This window comes from Oncorhynchus keta, unplaced genomic scaffold (genome assembly GCF_023373465.1).
Source record: "Oncorhynchus keta strain PuntledgeMale-10-30-2019 unplaced genomic scaffold, Oket_V2 Un_contig_963_pilon_pilon, whole genome shotgun sequence".
Lineage (NCBI taxonomy): Eukaryota > Metazoa > Chordata > Actinopteri > Salmoniformes > Salmonidae > Oncorhynchus > Oncorhynchus keta.
Window position 1 is genome coordinate 293,276 of NW_026290622.1, and position 19,225 is coordinate 312,500.

Sequence of the window (19,225 nt, forward strand, 5' to 3'; positions counted from 1 at the left end):
AAAGGGAGGATAGAGGAAGAGAATGAGGGAGAGAGAAGGTAGAGGATTAGAAATGGGGGAAGAGAGGGGATAGATAGAAGCAGGGAAAAGGTTTAGGTACAAGAAAACGAATCACATTTTATTTGTCACATGCGTTGAATACAACAGGTGTAGACTTTACAGTGAAATGCTTACTTACTGTCACGTTGGTATAAAGGGTCGGGAGACAGGTGCAGGAATGCGTAATATGGGTTTTTATTTCCCAAATGACAGCGTGCCGTGTAAAGGCACGGGAACGGAGATCAAACAAACACATATACAAAACACAGGGTAGAAACCCAAACAAAAGAGCGAGGAGTACCTCGAATAAATACACAATCGCACAATGATACCACGTGGGACGAGACCCGTAATCATCTGTGCAATACACGCGGCACGAAAGCCAAAACAACACAGCACAGGTATTCACACGACCAACGGACTTTGGAACAATAATCGACAGGACAATGGTGAACAAAGGGCACACATATACAATTACTAATCAATGGGAATAGGGACCAGGTGTGCATAATGACAGTTCCGGAGGTACTGTGTGTGTGTGTGTATTTGAGTGTCAGTGTAGTATGTGTGAGTGTGTGGGTAGGGTCCAGAGAGGTTGAAAGAGAGGTTGATGGGAAAAACTGAGGAATTAACAAGTAACCCAAATCCCCTGCTTTCTCCGTCCTCTGCTAGAGTCTGATACAGTGAAATATGTCTGCACATTACATACGTGAGCAGTCAAGAGTGAGATTGACTTCCATTAGACTGTCGGCTGAAACGGTCCGATAGACCTCTGAAATGGGCCAGACAGACGCATGCATGACAACTAATTCAGCTTTAACACTGGGCCGTGATGAAAACCTGAATGTAACATTCCATTCATGTAATTGAATTAAACAAAGCCAGAGACAACCCATTAGGCAGGTCCCGGATCAGCTCCTTTCATCTCCACCGGCCGGGCCCCGATCACAATCACTTCAGCCCCGCAATACGCCATTTTAGGAAATGGTCTCTTAGCAATACTTACACGCCAGAGTTGGCCTGCTCCCAATGGCCAGCTTATAGTAATGCAGTGCCTCTGAGGGCCTGTGGTTCTCTTGAAGCAGCAAACCCCTGGTGGAAAGAAGACCAGAATTATGGTTGAATGAAGCAGAGGAAAGAGAGGTCTACAGGGCAATCAGGGAAACCATCTGGCAACTCTGACTGTTTGGGTTTTAAATCTAATTGCAGCCTAACATTAGACGGTGTTTAGTGACACTCGGTTTATTGGGTTTATTTGTTAACCATCCGTAATCTCAGAACGACACCTTCATTAAAGGTGTGTCATGTAAACACAGAAATGTGTTTGTTGACAAAGGTGACTCCTCCTGTTCTTGACAGGGGACAGGGAGTAGAGAGAGGGGAAGAAAAACACTGTCAGGTGAGCGGGAAATGTGGGCCGGTTATGAGGCTTGGCACCTTTGACACTCAGAGGGTTAATGTGGGTATTAGAACTGCCTTCATGTTTTCCCAGAGCCCCGCAAATCATGATTAATGAAATCACTGTCAAGGGGAACAGGATCCCATCTGGGGATAAAACAACCAATTTCCTCTCTCTCTCTCTCTGTCTCTCTCTCTCTCTCTCTCTCTCTCTCTCTCTCTCTCTCTCTCTCTCTCTCTCTGCCCCTAGCCTCTCCCCCTCTCTCTCTCTCTCTCTCTCTCTCTCTCTCTCTCTGCCCCTAGCCTCCCCCCCACTCTCTCTCACTCTCTCTCTCTCTGCCCTCTCTCTCTCTCTCTCTCTCTCTCTCTCTCTCTCTCTCTCTCTCTCTCTCTCTCTGCCACTAGCCTCTCCCCCTCACTCTCTCTCTCTCTCTCTCTCTCTCTCTCTCTCTCTCTCTCTCTCTCTCTCTCTCTGCCCCTCTCTCTCTATCCCCTGTTATTCTCCCTGCCTGTCTAAGCAGTATTGATGGATGGTAGCTTTCAGCTTTCATCCTTGTTGCGGTAGTGGAGAGATGCAGAGATGACACATCTCACACTCACAAGTTATACAACATGTCAGCCATGTTTCCCCGGTAATACAGGGCATTCCGGTACGCCCTCTCCGCCTCTGCCATCTTGCCCTGGTTCTTCAGGACGTTTCCCAAGTTTCCCCATGCTAATAAAGAGAGACAGGTGTCTGTCAAGTGCATACAGGTATTTTGTAATGGAAAGATCTTGAGTTTTGCATTTATGAGGAAAGATTACAAATCATTTATGACATATACTTTATTCTTTATGGGCCAGTTTGTCAGCCATAGATTAAGCCTAGTCCTGGACCTAGAATAATATAGAGCTGAAAAATCTTCTAATCTACATGAGAGTGATGTAATTCTCAGGCCTAACTTTATCACAGTGGGACTAAAGTACCAAACCAAAGGCCCATATTCCAGAATGTGTTGGTTCGTCAACACTACCTTTAGCGGGGTTAACACTGATCCCTGACTTGTAGAGCATCTCCTCGTTGCTCCAGTCCCTGTTCCTCAGCACCGTCTTGATGCCGTACAGCAGCACCAGGCCCGCGCACAGACCCAGCAGCACGACCCTGGGGCCCCTGGTTCTCAGCCTGACGTACAGGGCCCGGATCCCCACCGCCACCAGCAGACAGAAGCCCATGCTGGGTATGTACAGCAGCCGCTCGGCCACCACGAAGCCCACATAGAAGAAGAGGTTTGTGGCCGGGAGGAAGGGCAGCGAGAGTAGGCCCAGGGAGAAGACCACCACGTTCTCTGTGGCGGGGAGGGTGGCAAGTGAGGGGAGGGAGGGGTGGGTAGTCCGAGGGGAACATTGGTAGGTTTTGGTGAACCCATTCCCATTGAGGGTGGTTTTCGCATTGGTCTTTGGAGAGCCCTGTTCTGAGTTTATGTTGTGGTTGCCGTCTGGAGGATGGTAGCTGTGCCCATTGGTGAGGGCCTTCCCGTTCGCCAAGTGAGCTTTCCCATTGGTCTCCTTGGCCTTGGAGTCGGGGCTGCTACTGCTACGGAGGCCATACCAGGCCAGGAGAGTAAATCCAGCATAGAAGGCCACGGTGTGAAGGTTCCTCCAATCAGCAAAGGTCTTGATTAGCGGTAGAGCGTCCATGGACCAATCGAAGCTGAGCTGGACAGGGCATAGGAGGAGCCAGGCGTTGGCGGCGGGCAGGTAGAGGAAGGTCAGAGTTCGCGTGAGAAGGTGTGGCGAGTCGGCCGCCGGGTTGTCTGAGTTGGAGAAGTTGGGGGGCTTGTTACCCATCCAGTAGAGACGAGCAGCCAGGAGAAGCACGCCCCAGGAGATCAACACACTCAGACTCAGCAGTACAGTGGTGTTCCTCTTCTGTAGGAGAGAGAAAACATTATAGGAATGTTATGGGAACTACCCTGGGACTTGTGTGAAATGTTCAGGGAACTTTTAGAAAACTTTAGCATTCTGAAAACGTTCCTGCTCTCATTCTGGGAATGCATTGGTAACTAGAAATAGTTCATTGGGATAATACTAAGTAAAGTCTATTAGACAAAGTAATATATATTTTCTTTAACACAGTATAATTTGGTTTTGGTTTATTTGGTGTGTATTCATATACATCAGTGCAAAATGTAGAATTTTGATTTAAATCTCGACCATGTGAAAGGTCGATGACCTCTATGATTTCACATCGCGAGGAATTTCTAGAATAGAACTGTTTAGAAATGAGGAATGAAATGGAAGGAATGTTTTTGCAAAAGCTGCCCAGGACACAAGCCCATTTCATGTGCATTTGACACAGCCAAGCGCTCTGGGTATTATTGGCAAGTCCTCTGAAAAGAGTACCTACAACGGCCAGAAATAATATGGCTCTGTTGCTACACAAACACAGAAAGCATTTTTTGAGAAATGAAGCATTGATAGCACTGAGAGACTAAATGGGGGATATTAACACTTCACATTCATCAGAAAACATAATTGTGGGAATCTTTATCAAATGACCCTCCATGTCGGTGTCACCTCTATTCATATGTTTCAGTTTGATTTAATAGAATAATGCCCTAAAGGACAAGGATTCTTCTCATTTGACGGGTGGGATGAGAAATACTGGTAGGCTAGGTCAATTCCAGGTGAACATATGCTATTACTGCCCAATAAAGTAGCTGTGAAATGCAATGTAAATGTATGTTAAACTCATACCTAAATTAATTACAGTTAGACCTATGCACATTAAAATATACATTTCAATTAATACCTTTTAATTTAAGCAGGCTTTTCCTGGTTAAATCAAAGTTAAATAAAAATGAACAAGCTCAGAAAACCACTACCTCACCATTCCCCACGCACTCCTTTAGATCAATTGACCTCTAACATTTTGGAGCACTGGTGCCAGTGGAGTTTTTAACAGCTTCCTTTGCCCCTATAAAGACATGTCAAATAAACAGAACACCTACTATACGTGACCAATAGACCACGACACTGGACCCTACTACCAACTGCATACGATGACATCACCGCTTCACTGTGTTTCTCTCATTCTTATTCCGTTCATCCATCTTCCTGCAAAGTAATGCCTCTAAATTAGATCTAGAACAGATCCGTCCGTGTATTGTAGCATGGTGTCTTGTATGCCCAAATAGGCTATGTGTTTAGACTAGCTAAGTCCCTTGAGTGCAATTTGACTGCACAACTCAGGCCTTGGGTGGCTTCCGAAATGGCACCCTAATCCATACATAGTGTAGGGAATAGGGTGCCATGTCAGATGCTGCCCTAGTGCATGCTGGGAGAAGTAGAGCGGGGAGGGCCTGATTCAGATTGTTGGCCCATTTCAGTAGAGTGGAGAGTGATGTTTAATCAGCTCAGAGCTCACTGTGTCGGTATGTAGATTCTGTTTACAGCTATAAGAGGATTAATGCCGTAGCATGATCAGCGTCAGGTTCCTTATTAAACACCTTCCACTGGCCTGTCACCACGTTCAGCTTTCAGCTCCATCAGGGACCTTACTGTAGTTAGACCAGGACGAGTAACTTCAAAACTTCATTACTACGGCCAAATGTTACTAACCCATCCCCTCATGAACTTCCCAGAGGAAAATAAACTTTAAGAGAGATTGTTTGCTATTTTTACAGTTCCTAATGGCTTTATGAATACATATCTGGCATAGGAATTAAGACCTTTTTTGGCATGTTAGGCTCATAAAAATCTGGGAATTTTATTTTTTGATGAATAGATTAGAGCACTACTCAAATCAAAAAAGGCTGAAACAGAAAGCAGCCAGGGGACAACTGTATGATAAGTAGAGAACTGGTTGATAAGTAGAGAACTGTATGATAAGTAGAGAACTGTATGATAAGTAGAGAACTGTGTGATAATTAGAGAACTGTGTGATAAGTAGAGAACTGTAGGATAAGTAGAGAACTGTATGATAAGTAGAGAACTGGTTGATAAGTAGAGAACTGTATGATAAGTAGAGAACTGTATGATAAGTAGAGAACTGGTTGATAAGTAGAGAACTGTAGGATAAGTAGAGAACTGTATGATAAGTAGAGAACTGGTTGATAAGTAGAGAACTGGATAATAAGTAGAGAACTGTATGATAAGTAGAGAACTGTGTGATAATTAGAGAACTGTGTGATAAGTAGAGAACTGTATGATAAGTAGAGAACTGTAGGATAAGTAGAGAACTGTATGATAAGTAGAGAACTGGTTGATAAGTAGAGAACTGTATGATAAGTAGAGAACTGTATGATAAGTAGAGAACTGTATGATAAGTAGAGAACTGGTTGATAAGTAGAGAACTGGATAATAAGTAGAGAACTGTATGATAAGTAGAGAACTGTGTGATAATTAGAGAACTGTGTGATAAGTAGAGAACTGTATGATAAGTAGAGAACTGTAGGATAAGTAGAGAACTGTATGATAAGTAGAGAACTGGTTGATAAGTAGAGAACTGTATGATAAGTAGAGAACTGTATGATAAGTAGAGAACTGTATGATAAGTAGAGAACTGTATGATAAGTAGAGAACTGTGTGATAAGTAGAGAACTGTGTGATAAGTAGAGAACTGTATGATAAGTAGAGAACTGTATGATAAGTAGAGAACTGTATGATAAGTAGAGAACTGTATGATAAGTAGAGAACTGTATGATAAGTAGAGAACTGTATGATAAGTAGAGAACTGTATGATAAGTAGAGAACTGTATGATAAGTAGAGAACTGTATGATAAGTAGAGAACTGTATGATAAGTAGAGAACTGTGTGATAAGTAGAGAACTGTATGATAAGTAGAGAACTGGATAATAAGTAGAGAACTGGATAATAAGTAGAGAACTGGATAATAAGTAGAGAACTGTATGATAAGTAGAGAACTGTATGATAAGTAGAGAACTGTAGGATAAGTAGAGAACTGGATAATAAGTAGAGAACTGGATAATAAGTAGAGAACTGTATGATAAGTAGAGAACTGTATGATAAGTAGAGAACTGTAGGATAAGTAGGGAACTGTATGATAAGTAGAGAACTGTATGATAAGTAGAGAACTGTATGATAAGTAGAGAACTGGATAATAAGTAGAGAACTGTAGGATAAGTAGAGAACTGTATGATAAGTAGAGAACTGGATAATAAGTAGAGAACTGTATGATAAGTAGAGAACTGGATAATAAGTAGAGAACTGTAGGATAAGTAGAGAACTGTATGATAAGTAGAGAACTGTATGATAAGTAGAGAACTGGATAATAAGTAGAGAACTGTATGATAAGTAGAGAACTGGATAATAAGTAGAGAACTGGTTGATAAGTAGAGAACTGGATAATAAGTAGAGAACTGGTTGATAAGTAGAGAACTGGATAATAAGTAGAGAACTGGATGATAAGTAGAGAACTGGATGATAAGTAGAGAACTGGAACTGATAATAAGAACTATGGAGAACTGTATGATAAGTAGAGAACTGTATGATAAGTAGAGAACTGTATGATAAGTAGAGAACTGGATAATAAGTAGAGAACTGGTTGATAAGTAGAGAACTGGATAATAAGTAGAGAACTGGTTGATAAGTAGAGAACTGGATAATAAGTAGAGAACTGGTTGATAAGTAGAGAACTGGATAATAAGTAGAGCACTGGTTGATAAGTAGAGAACTGGATAATAAGTAGAGAACTGGTTGATAAGTAGAGAACTGTATGATAAGTAGAGAACTGGTTGATAAGTAGAGAACTGTATGATAAGTAGAGAACTGTATGATAAGTAGAGAACTGGATAATAAGTAGAGAACTGTATGATAAGTAGAGAACTGGATAATAAGTAGAGAACTGTAGGATAAGTAGAGAACTGTATGATAAGTAGAGAACTGTATGATAAGTAGAGAACTGGATAATAAGTAGAGAACTGGTTGATAAGTAGAGAACTGGATAATAAGTAGAGAACTGGTTGATAAGTAGAGAACTGGATAATAAGTAGAGAACTGGTTGATAAGTAGAGAACTGTATGATAAGTAGAGAACTGTATGATAAGTAGAGAACTGTATGATAAGTAGAGAACTGTATGATAAGTAGAGAACTGTATGATAAGTAGAGAACTGTATGATAAGTAGAGAACTGGATGATAAGTAGAGAACTGGATGATAAGTAGAGAATAGCAGAAATATTATTTCACTTTGTTTTACAGGGTCACACTCCTGGGCCCATATTCAGAGTAGGAGTGCTGATCAGTTTAGTCTTTTATATCATAATGAATACGATTGTATGGACACGGAGGAGCCTGATCCTAGATCAGCACTCTGACTCATACCTTGTGAATATGGACAGGTCAGCAACACTTTAAAGTCTAGAGTTACGTTGCTATGGTTACAGAAGGTTGCCCGGTCACATCCTTGACCCCCCAATTCTGGCTAATTAAATCACATCTGTCTAGACTTAGGGGTCACCGCAGTCCGGAAGAGAGAGACTGCAGCTGTGAAAGGAATGTATTGACACATATACCAGTTGAACAGAACATATTGCTCTCTCTCAGGAGGAAGTTGGGGAAACACTTTACTTCAAGTCTGCAGGTATAACACATTATGATGCAGTCTGAATGCAGTATAATCCAGTTTATCATAATCCGTTGGTCTGATGGTCTAAAGAAGAAATGTCATTCATTTGGATGAATCTGTATGGACGCTTTTAAAAATATAATATAGGCTTCCTACGGTCCAGACAGAGACCAGGGAGTTTTCTCTTCTCCCTACTGTACAGTACAGACAGAGAGTGTGGCTTCCATCCACACACCAGCCTCCAGTGAACTCTGGCTGAACCTGTGGGGGTGGCATGAGATCTGTGTGTGTGTGTGTCTGTGTGTGTAAGTGTTTTCATCACAATCTCACCAGGCCTTTGAACACTTCAGGCTGTTTCGCAATTACAGACCTAATTTACTCCCTACTTTAAATTAGGTTACAAAGTAAATATAAAATCATCTCAGAGCACCACAGAGATGAGTAGACTGAGTAAGAGTGTTATCCCCAGCATGACATAGGCAGCCAGGCAGCTGCACAGCCTAGGTCTCGAGTTCTCATCCTCTTTTCACACTCCTAAACCGCACCGAGTCATGCCGAGCCGAGCCATGCCGAGCTGAGCTCTACTGCACTGGCCTGGTCACGCATCTACCATAGTTACGGTTGTCACGCTGCAAAGGTCAATGTGAACAGAAAGGATCAGAGCCAGAACAGTATGGCTCCGGTTGGCACGGCAGTATGAAAATGGTTAGTCTCATTGCCAAAGAATGATGTTGTACAGTTTAAACCTGATGGATTATTTCTCAAACAATGTCAATGTGTTCCTAACTGTAAACAGAGAAAATCCCCTTTAAAAGTGTCAGTAGCCTACAGTTCAGCTGGAAGTAACGTACACTCAGTATATCAAATCAGATATATTCATAAGCACATAAACATAGCCCCAGTTAACTCTCAACAGAGAGCTCAGAGAGAAACTATTTTCAAATAGTCCTGCTCAGCGAAGGTTATGACCATACTAGTGCGTACGAGTTTTTGAAACCTGCATTTCCAATTACCCTTAAATTAGGACTAAGCAGTTTATTAGGATTGACTTGTCCTGGACAATAGACATGCTTCATTTGCTGGGCCTTCACTTCAGAACTGAGAGTGTGAGACAATTTCATCTCTCTGAGGAGGAGAAGATTTCCTTTGAGATGAGGTACATGTGACTGTGAGATAAACCAATTACAGAAAATCTGTGTTTTCAGTCTTCTCTTTCTGTGGAAACATATCAAATATGACCGGGGAGATTTGAAGATTTTTGGGCTGAAGGGAGTAAGAAAATCAGAGGGAAGAATTGTATATTGATTTCTGAACCAGAAAGCAGACACACAAAGGAAGAGGCTATGTATTTTTACACAGAGGAGATTAGGTTATTGATGGGATCGTCTTGCTCTTCTTGTCTGGGGAAAATGCTGTAATTCAATCTGGCTCCATTTCACCTTCCAGTAGGTTTCCTCTCCCAATTCCCCAATCTTGCCTTAATTAAGTTGAAGATCAATCTCGGACTCAAAAGGCCAAAGCCGCGGTCTGTCGACGTTGATGGCGATTCCACAATCAGGGTAAATTGAGACAAAATGGTCGCTCAATTTTCCTTAAATTCTGAGTGAGAGTCTGAAACTCCACCAAATTCCTCTAAAGCACTATGAAGATAAACTCACCTGCTTACTTTTCTGCACTTTTGTCTATTACGAACTTCAACCATTCTCTGTGTATCATTCTATTTCACAACTCATCTGGCTATTCTGTGAAAAATGACTTTACAAAAATAACTTTACAAATAACATTTGACTTCATTTTATGTGGATTGATTTGATGTGATTGGATTCTAGAGGTACAGTCAAAGTCACCCAGGGCAATGCTAGGATCATTGATGATTTATCTGTTTCAGTTAGAGTTACTTTATTTCCAGCGTCAGAGCAGCTCTCTCATTGGAGCTCATAAGATCTGTGGCTGGTTAAAAGAGCCAGAATAATCCCCTGCAGCATGTCAAAGCTGCAGTCCCACTCGGGCAAAGGCTTTCATCTAAACCCTGCGCTCTCCACAGATTTCACACACTGTGGATTATTACTGCTCTCTTCACTACATAAGACCTCTCTGCTTTCCATCCGCATGGGCACTGTCCCTCCCTCTCCCTCTCTCCCTCCCTCCCTCTCTCTCCCCGTCTCTCTTTCTCTGTCTCCCTCTCCCTCTGTCCCCCTTTCTCTCCCTCTCTCTCTCCCTCCCTCTCCCTCCCTCCCTCTCTCTCCCTCTCTCTCTCCCTCTCCCTCTGTCCCCCTTTCTCTCTCTCTGTCTCCCTCTCTCTCCCTCTGTCCCTCTCTCTCCCTGTCTCTCTCTCTCCCTCTCCCTCTGTCCCCCCCTCTCCCTGTCTCTTTGTCCCTCTCTCCCTATCTCTCTTTTAAAATGACATGGTGACCAGCCCATTCTTATCTCCTCATTGTGTTTGTCATTCATCATTAGCCATGTTCAAACATTGTCCTCTGCTGCGTGTGGTCCTCTAATACCCATCGTACTGTTATTAGTGTCTGTTGGCGCTGTTCAAGACGTGTTTGAAGACACAGCGGGATTAGGTTGACATTAGTTGACTCCCATAAAGCTGCCTGTGGACTGACAGAAAGCAGCAGGGGGAAAGAGCCTATGGACTTCCTCTATAAAGTCACGTCCCGTTTACACTCCTCATCCTCCTCATAAATCCTCCTGGTATATGGGCCTTGGTTGGGCCTTCTTGGACCATACTCTTTTAGTTAGAGTTAAAACAGTAACATTGGGTATGATAGCCAGGCCACTGTTGCACTCCTATCCCTAGCCAGATGCTTACCATGCTTGACATCGCAGAGCTGCCACTATATCTGGGTGTAGGATGAAGTTGTCCCTCGTTTCCCCACTACTCAGAGACTGTTAAGATGGCGCTGAAGAGGATGGCTGATGTTTTACATGCCTGCAACTAACTTTGCTATTTAAAAAAAAAATTGCGTTGTTTGTAACTTATTTTTTCAACTTATTTTGTAGATAATGTTGCAGCTTCCGTCTCTTATTCCCGAAAATAACTTCTGGACATCAGAACTGGGATTACTCTCCTGGGAACAGGCCCAGATCCCCGTCATTTGCGTGAAGAAAATAGGGAGGAAAAAGGACGCAGATCGGGCTGCCTTTTGAGAAGCTGTTGGCGAGCAAGTAAACTCCCACTGCCATCAATTCTACTTGCTAACATGCAATCATTGGAAAATAAAATTGATGACCTATGATTAAGATTATCCTACCAACAGGACATTAAGAACTGTAATATCTTATGTTTCACTGAGACGTGGCTGAGCGATGACACGGATAAAATAGAGCTGGAGGGATTTTAAATGCACCAGCAGAACAGAGAATATACGTCTGGTAAGACAAGTGGTGGGAGTGTGTGTCTTTTTGTCAATAACAGCTGGTGCGCAATGTCTAATATTAAAGAAGTCTCGAGGTATTACTTGCCTGAGGTAGAGTACCATATGATAAGCTGTAGACCACACTATCTACCAAGAAAGTTCTCATCTATATTATTCGTAGCCGTCTATTTACCACCACAGACCGATGCTGGCACTAAGACCGCACTCAACCAACTCTATAAGGCCAACTCTATAAGCAAACTAGAAAATGCTCACCCAGAAGCGGCACTCCTAGTGGCCGGGGACTTTAATGCAGGGAAACTTAAATCAGTTTTCAGAAACTTAAATCAAATTTTTACCAGCATGTCACATGTGCAACCAGAGGAGGAAAACTCTAGACCACCTTTACTACAAGCTTACAAGCAAAAACTAAAGCAGGAAGTACCAGTGACTCGCTCAATACGACGCAACAGGATTGTTTTGCTAGCACTGACTGGAATATGTTCACAGATTCATCCAATGGCATTGAGGAGTTCACCACCTCAGTCATCGGCTTCATCAATAAGTGCATCGACGACGTTGTCCCCACAGTGACCGTACATACAGTTGAAGTCCGAAGTTTACATACACCTTAGCCAACTACATTTAAACTCAGTTTTTCACAATTCCTAAATCCTTGTAAAAAAAGACCTTGTCTTAGGTCAGTTAGGATCACCACTTTATTTTAAGAATGTGAAATGACAGAATAATAGTAGAGAGAATAATTTATTTCAGCCTTTATTTCTTTCATCACATTCCCAGTGGGTCAGACGTTACGTTACATACACTCAATTAGTATTTGGTAGCATTGCCTTTAAATTGTTTAACTTGCGTCAAACGTTTCAGATAGCCTTCCACAAGCTTCCCACAATAAATTGGGTGAATTTTGGCCCATTCCCCCTGACAGAGCTGGTGGAACTGAGTCAGGTTTGTAGACCTCCTTACTCGCACACGCTTTTTCAGTTCTGCCCACAAATGTTTTATAGAATTGAGGTCAGGGCTTTGTGATGGCCACTCCAATACCTTGACTCTGTTGTCCTTAAGCCATTTTGCCACAACTTTGGAAGTATGCTTGGGGTCATTGTCCATTTGGAAAACCCATTTGCGACCAAGCTTTAACTTCCTGACTGATGTCTTGAGATGTTGCTTCAATATATCCACCTAATTTTCCACCTCATGATGCCATCTATTTTGTGAAGTGCACCAGTCCCTCCTGCAGCAAAGCACCCCCAAAACATGATGCTGCCACCCCCGTGCTTCACAGTTGGGATGGTGTTCTTCGGCTTGCAAGCCTCCCACTTTTCCTCCAAACATAACGATGGTCATTATGGCCAAACAGTTCTATTTTTGTTTCATCAGACCAGAGGACATTTCTACAAAAAGTCCGATCGTTGTCCCCATGTGCAGTTGCAAATCGTAGCCTGGCTTTTTTAGTACTCGTTTTACTGTGGATATAGATACTTTTGTACCAGTTTCCTCCAGCATCTTCACAAGGTCCTTTGCGGTTGTTCTGAGATTGATTTGCACTTTTCACACCAAAGTACGTTCATCTCTAGGAGACAGAACGCGTCTCCTTCCTGAGCGGTATGACAGCTGCGTGGTCCCATGGTGTTTATACTTGCATACTATTGTTTACACAGATGAATGTGAACCTTCAGGCATTTGGAAATTACTCCCAAGGATGAACCAGACTTGTGGAGGTTTACAAAAAAATTTCTGAGGCACCACCTCTATGCTTGACATCATGGGAAAATCAAAAGAAATTAGCCAAGACCTACACAAGTCTGGACTCAATCTCAATCGCTCTCCACACTGCCCTTTCCCACCTGGACAAAAGGAATACCTACGTGAGAATGCTGTTCATTGACTACAGCACAGCGTTCAACACCATAGTACCTACGAAGCTCATCACTAAGCTATGGACCCTGTGACTAAACACCTCGCTCTGCAACTGGATCCCGGGCTTCCTGACGGGCAGCCCCCAGGTGGTAAGGTAAGGCAACAACCCATCTGCAACCCTCATCCTCAACACTGGGGCCCCTCCTGTACTACCTGTTCACCCACGACTGCGTAAAGACAGTCGTAAAGAGGGCATGACAAAACCTTTTCCCCCTCAGGGGACTTAAAAGATTTGGCATGCATCCCCAGATCCTCAAAATGTTCTACAGCTGCACCATCGAGAGCATCCTGACCGGTTGCATCACCACCTGGTATGGCAACTGCTCGGCATCTGACCGTAAGGCGCTACAGAGGGTAGTGCGTACTGCCCAGTGCATCACTGGGGCCAAGCTTCCTGCCATCCAGGACCTATATAATAGGCTGTATCAGAGGAAAGCCCATACAATTGTCAGAGACTACAGTCACCCAAGACATAGACTGTTTTCTCTGCTACCACACGGCAAGCGGTACCGGAGCACCAAGTCTAGAACCAAAAGGCTCCTTAACAGCTTCTACCCCCAAGCCATAAGACTGCTGAACAATTAATCAAATGGCCACCGGACTATTACATCGAACCTCCCAACCCTCCATTTGTTTTGTACACTGCTGCTACTCACTGTTTATTATCTATGCATAGTCACTTCACCCCTACCTACATGTACAAATGACCTCTAACCTGTACCCCCGCACACTGACTCGGTACCTGTACCCCCTGTATATAGCCTCGTTATTGATATGTTATTGTGTTACTTTTTATTATTTTTATTATTAGTTACTTATTTTTACTTTAGTTTATTTGGTAAATATTTTCTTAACTCTTCTTGAACTGCACTGTTGGTTAAGGGCTTGTAAGTAAGCATTTCACGGTAAGGTCTACACTTGTTATATTCGGCGCATGTGACAAATAAAGTTTGATTTGATTTGAACGGGATCTTAAGCACTTACAAATTCATAACATATTGTACGAATTGTAATTCGTAACATATCATATGGGATGGATGACGTTCTACACAATTGTGTACAATTTTTAGGGGACTTACTTTCAAAGCTACTGGCAGAAATGATACAAAACTTTTGTAGCATCACTTTAAGGTAAGGATTGGGGGAGAAAGCTGATCCTAGATCTGTACCGAGGGGAAACTTCACCCGGAGTATCGCCTCTGTGTTGATGCAGTCCATGGGCCAATGCTTTTGATGGAACTCTGATGTCATCAACCAGGGACATCCAGGCCGTTTACACTTCTCTTAACATGTTGGGCCTTTGGTCCTGACTAGGTACATTCCCCCAGTTAATCAGACAGGACTAGGGTCCGGCCTTCGGTGGTTGACTTTGATGAAGGGACCTTATTACTGAATATCACTCACTATAAAGGCTGAAGTGGCACTAGCACAGGGACACATAATGGGACAGGTCATAGGTTCACATCCCCCACTGGGATGGAGGGACCTCTGGACCACCCTGCTTCTCTCTGGGATTGCTGTCTATAGAGCAATAGAGAGACTGAACCAGTGTTGTCAGGCAACTAAAGGGAAGCCAAACATTATCCATCACTTTTCTTCAGATATGACATATTGTTAGACCTACTAGCCAGCAGATAGATTGTTACATTACATTAACTGATGACACACTGCTCTTTCATGCACATTGTTGTAGTTGTAGAAACAAGTAGCCGTCCCCACTTCTGTAGACATGTCACTAAATACAGAACGTGTGAGACTCCTCAGCTCTGGCACAAACAAACACATACACAGATCAAAAAAGAGCGAGAAGGAGAGAAAGCGAGTGAGTGAGAGGGAATTACCACCACAGGCATCATTTCACAGCTGAACGCCTCTGTGGAGGATAATTGCCACGGCATTCATCAAGCGGTCGTCAACCGCCGTCGTGCTAATCTGCAGCCCCGGGCCTCATTGAGACAAACGAGGGAATCTACTGTTTCTGTCACACTTTAATTACATGCCAAGAAAGGGAACATCCAATCACATCCAGCGTCCTTCACCCCGTGCATCCTCTTAAGTAGGGCCCAGAGTTTCTCCTGACCACATGACCTAACGAGGAAATGATAAAAACTCTGGACCCTAATTACAGTATTATAGGGAACCTAGTTACAGTAGTATAGAGACCCTAGTTACAGTATTATAGAGACCCTAGTTACAGTAGTATAGAGACCCTAGTTACAGTAGTATAGGGACCTAGTTACAGTAGTTACAGTTGCAATATTATAGAGACCCTAGTTACAGTATTATAGAGACCTAGTTACTAGTTAGAGACAGTTACAGTATAGGGACCCTAGTTACAGTATTATAGAGACCCTAGTTAATATTATAGAGACCCTAGTTACAGTATTATAGAGACCCTAGTTACTTTATTTTCTGTGTTTTGTGACCCTAGTTACAGTATTATAGAGACCCTGTTTGTTTACAGGTATTATAGGGACCCTAGTTACAGTATTATAGAGACCCTAGTTGTCATTAGTATGACCCTAGTTACAGTATTGAGAAGTTACAGTACTTAGGTAGAGACCTAGTTACAGTATTATAGAGACACTAGTTGTTTATAGGTGAGTTACAGTATTATTCCTAGTTCTGTGTATAGAGACCTAGATAGGACTAGTAATTTGAGTTTTCACATTTCTAGTTGTTTTGTTAGTTACAGTATCTAGTTGTGTAGGGACCTAGTTACAGTATTAAAAGACCATGGAAAATTACCAGAGACCCTAGTTACAGTATTATAGAGACCTCTAGATCCAGTTTATTATAGAGACCCTAGTTACATATTATAAGACCCTAGTTACAGTATTATAGAGACCCTAGTTACAGATATTATAGAGACCCTAGTTACAGTAGTATCGGACCAAGCAGTAGTTACAGTATTATAGAGACCCAGCAGCAGCAATAGTTACAGAGGCCAGTTACATAGAGCTGAATCTGGACTACACAACTTGGGAGGTAGATAGACCCTAGTTACAGTGGGCGGAACCTAGTTATTATAGGAGAGTGCCGGAGCCTAGCCAATATTATAGAGACCCTAGTTACAATAGTATAAGGAAGGTTACAGGAGACCCTAGTTAGGTTGGCTAGGGGAAAATAGAGCCCCAAAGTAGCTGGAGTTACAGTATTATAGAGACCCTAGTTACAATATTATAGAGCCAGTTACAGTAGTATAGAGACCCTAGTTACAGGACCCTAGTTACAATATTATAGCAGCCCCAAAGTTTTTATAGGGACCCTAGGTGTGGTACAGTAGTATAAGACCCTAGTTACAGGTAGAGACCTGAGTTACAGTATTATATGAGACCTAGTTACAGTATTTACTGCAATATTATAGGCACCGTGTTATGCGGTATGAGCGTTACAGGTATAGAGACCCTAGTTACAGTGTATAGAGCCTAGTTACAGCTATAGGGAGCCTAGTTACAGTATTATAGAGACCCCGAGTGTGGGCAGTAGTATAGGGACCCTAGTTACAGTATTATAGAGCCAGTTACAGTAGTATATGGTGCCTGACCCTAGTTACAGCGGGTATAGAGACCCTAGTTACAGTAGTATAGGGTCCAGGTTATCCTGCAATATTATAGCTCTGCGTGCTGTGTCTCCGGGGCGCTGGGAGGGTGCAGTATTATAGAGACCCTGCGCTAGGGACCTAGTTACAGTATTATACCGGGCAACTAGTTACAGTAGTATAGGGAGAGTTGCGTGTAGAGAGCACTAGATCTCCCTAGTTGCTTATACAGCCCGGTTCAACCTTAGTGCCTGTTACACTCTATAGGGACCCTAGTTACAGTATTATAGAGTAGTTGTCCAGCCTACAGTAGTATAGAGACAGGATTATGGAGCCTAGTTGCGCACAGTAGTATAGTGGACCCACAGCCCGGTCTTATCAGGCTCCTCCTAACACCAAGCCTCCTGTTACAGTAGTATCCCCAGCCTGGTAGTTCAGTATTATAGAGCCCCACGTTACCAGGCTAGTCTATAGTCTCCTAGTTGCAGGTATAGGGCCTGTATAGAGCGCCGCTGCCGGACCTAGTTACAGCCTGTATAGAGCCTAGTTACAGGTATAGGGACCCTAGTTGTATTATAGAGACCTAGTTGCAGTATTATAGAGACCCTAGTTACAGTATTATGAGAGCCTAGAGCCTGTACCGTAGTAGTATCCCGCCTAGTTACAGTATTATAGAGCCGCTGCCTAGTTACAGTATTATAGAGACCCTGTCCGGCGCCATAGGGACCCTAGTTACAGTGTATAGAGACCCGCTGTTACAGTAGTATAGAGACCCTAGTTACAGTGTATAGCGCCGCTAGCTTACAGTAGTATAGGGACCCTAGTTACAGTATTATAGAGACCCTAGTTAGCAATATTATAGACCCTTGCTCCACGTACCAGGCTGTTACAGTCTCTGTCTCCCCTAGTTGCAGGTATCCCGCCTAGTTGCAATAGTCCGGCGCCGCTATAGAGACCCTAGTTACAGTATTATAGAGACCCTAGTTACAGTATTATAGAGACCCTAGTTGCAGGAGACCCTAGTTACAGTGTATAGGCGACCCTAGTTACAGTATTATAGAGACCCTAGTTACAGTAGTATAGGGCCTAGTTACAGTATTATAGAGACCCCTCCTAGTTACAGTAGTATAGAGGCGCCTAGTTACAGTATTATAGAGACCCTAGTTACAGTAGTATAGGGGAGCCTAGCCTGTTCCAGGCGACCCTAGTTACAGGAGACCCTAGCAGTGTATAGAGACCCTAGTTACAATATTATAGAGACCCTAGTTACAGTGTATAGGGACGCTAGTTACAGTATTATAGAGACCCGCCTGTCAGTATTATAGGACGCTAGTTACAGTATTATAGAGACCCTAGTTACAATGTATAGAGACCCTAGTTACAGTAGTATAGGGCCTAGTTACAGCCGCTATAGGACCCTAGTTACAGTAGTATAGGGACCTAGTTACAGTATTATAGAGACCCTCCCGCAATGTATAGGCCCTAGTTGTATTATAGAGACCCTAGTTACCTGTATAGGCCCTAGTTACAGTATTATAGAGACCCTAGTTACAGTAGTATAGAGACCCTAGTTACAGTAGCTAGAGACCCTAGTTACAGTAGTATAGAGCCCCTCAGCCCAGATTATAGAGCCCCTCAGCCCAGTATTATAGAGCCCCTAGTTACATTATAGGCGCCAGAGCCCTAGTTACAGTCTGTATAGAGACCCCTGTCCCTCTGTTCAGTATTATAGAGACCCTAGTTCTGTATTATAGAGACCCTAGTTACAGTAGTATAGGGACCCTAGTTCTATTATAGAGACCCGAGTTGCAATATTATAGAGACCCTAGTTCCAGTATTATGGGGTATTATTGAGTATAGGGGGTTGCCATGGTGAGAGAGCCACGGAGGCGGAAAATAAGGCGGACAAAGACAAGGGTTACAGTGGGGTCCGCGACCCTAGCGCCAGAAGAGACCCTAGTTACAGTATTACAGACGACCCACCCAGACCCTAGAGACCCTAGTTCAGTATTATAGAGACCGGAGTCCGCACCTTTGGGGGGGTACTGTACGTATCTGACCTTTATTTTCTGTGTTTTGTGTTTAGTTAGTATGGTCAGGCGTGAGTTGGGTGGGCAGTCTATGTTTGTTTGTCTAGGTTTTGGGAATTTCTATGTTATAGGCCTAGTATGGTTCTCAATCAGAGGCAGGTGTCATTAGTTGTCTCTGATTGAGAACATACTATAGGTGGCCTGGGTTTCACTGTGTGTTTGTGGGTGATTGTTTCCTAGTCTCTGTGTGTGACCCTAGGACTGTAATTTGAGTTTTCACATTTCTTGTTTTGTTAGTTTGTTCATGTGTACCTTAAAGCATTAAAAAGTACCATGGAAAATTACCACGA

At 43.0% G+C, this 19,225-nt stretch overlaps 1 protein-coding gene across 44 annotated transcripts in view; it reads right to left on the reverse strand.

The window, feature by feature from the left end:
* tmtc2a (transmembrane O-mannosyltransferase targeting cadherins 2a) overlaps positions 1-19,225 on the reverse strand; it is a 111,341-nt gene that overhangs the window by 26,596 nt on the left and 65,520 nt on the right. For all 44 annotated transcript variants that reach the window (XM_052513019.1, XM_052513021.1, XM_052513023.1 and 41 more), the window contains exons 3-5: positions 2,451-3,345; positions 2,038-2,152; positions 1,046-1,131 (exon numbers count right to left, since the gene is read on the reverse strand). In XM_052513019.1, the coding sequence (XP_052368979.1) occupies positions 1,046-1,131; positions 2,038-2,152; positions 2,451-3,345 (1,096 nt within the window). The remainder of the gene's footprint in view (positions 1-1,045; positions 1,132-2,037; positions 2,153-2,450; positions 3,346-19,225) is intronic.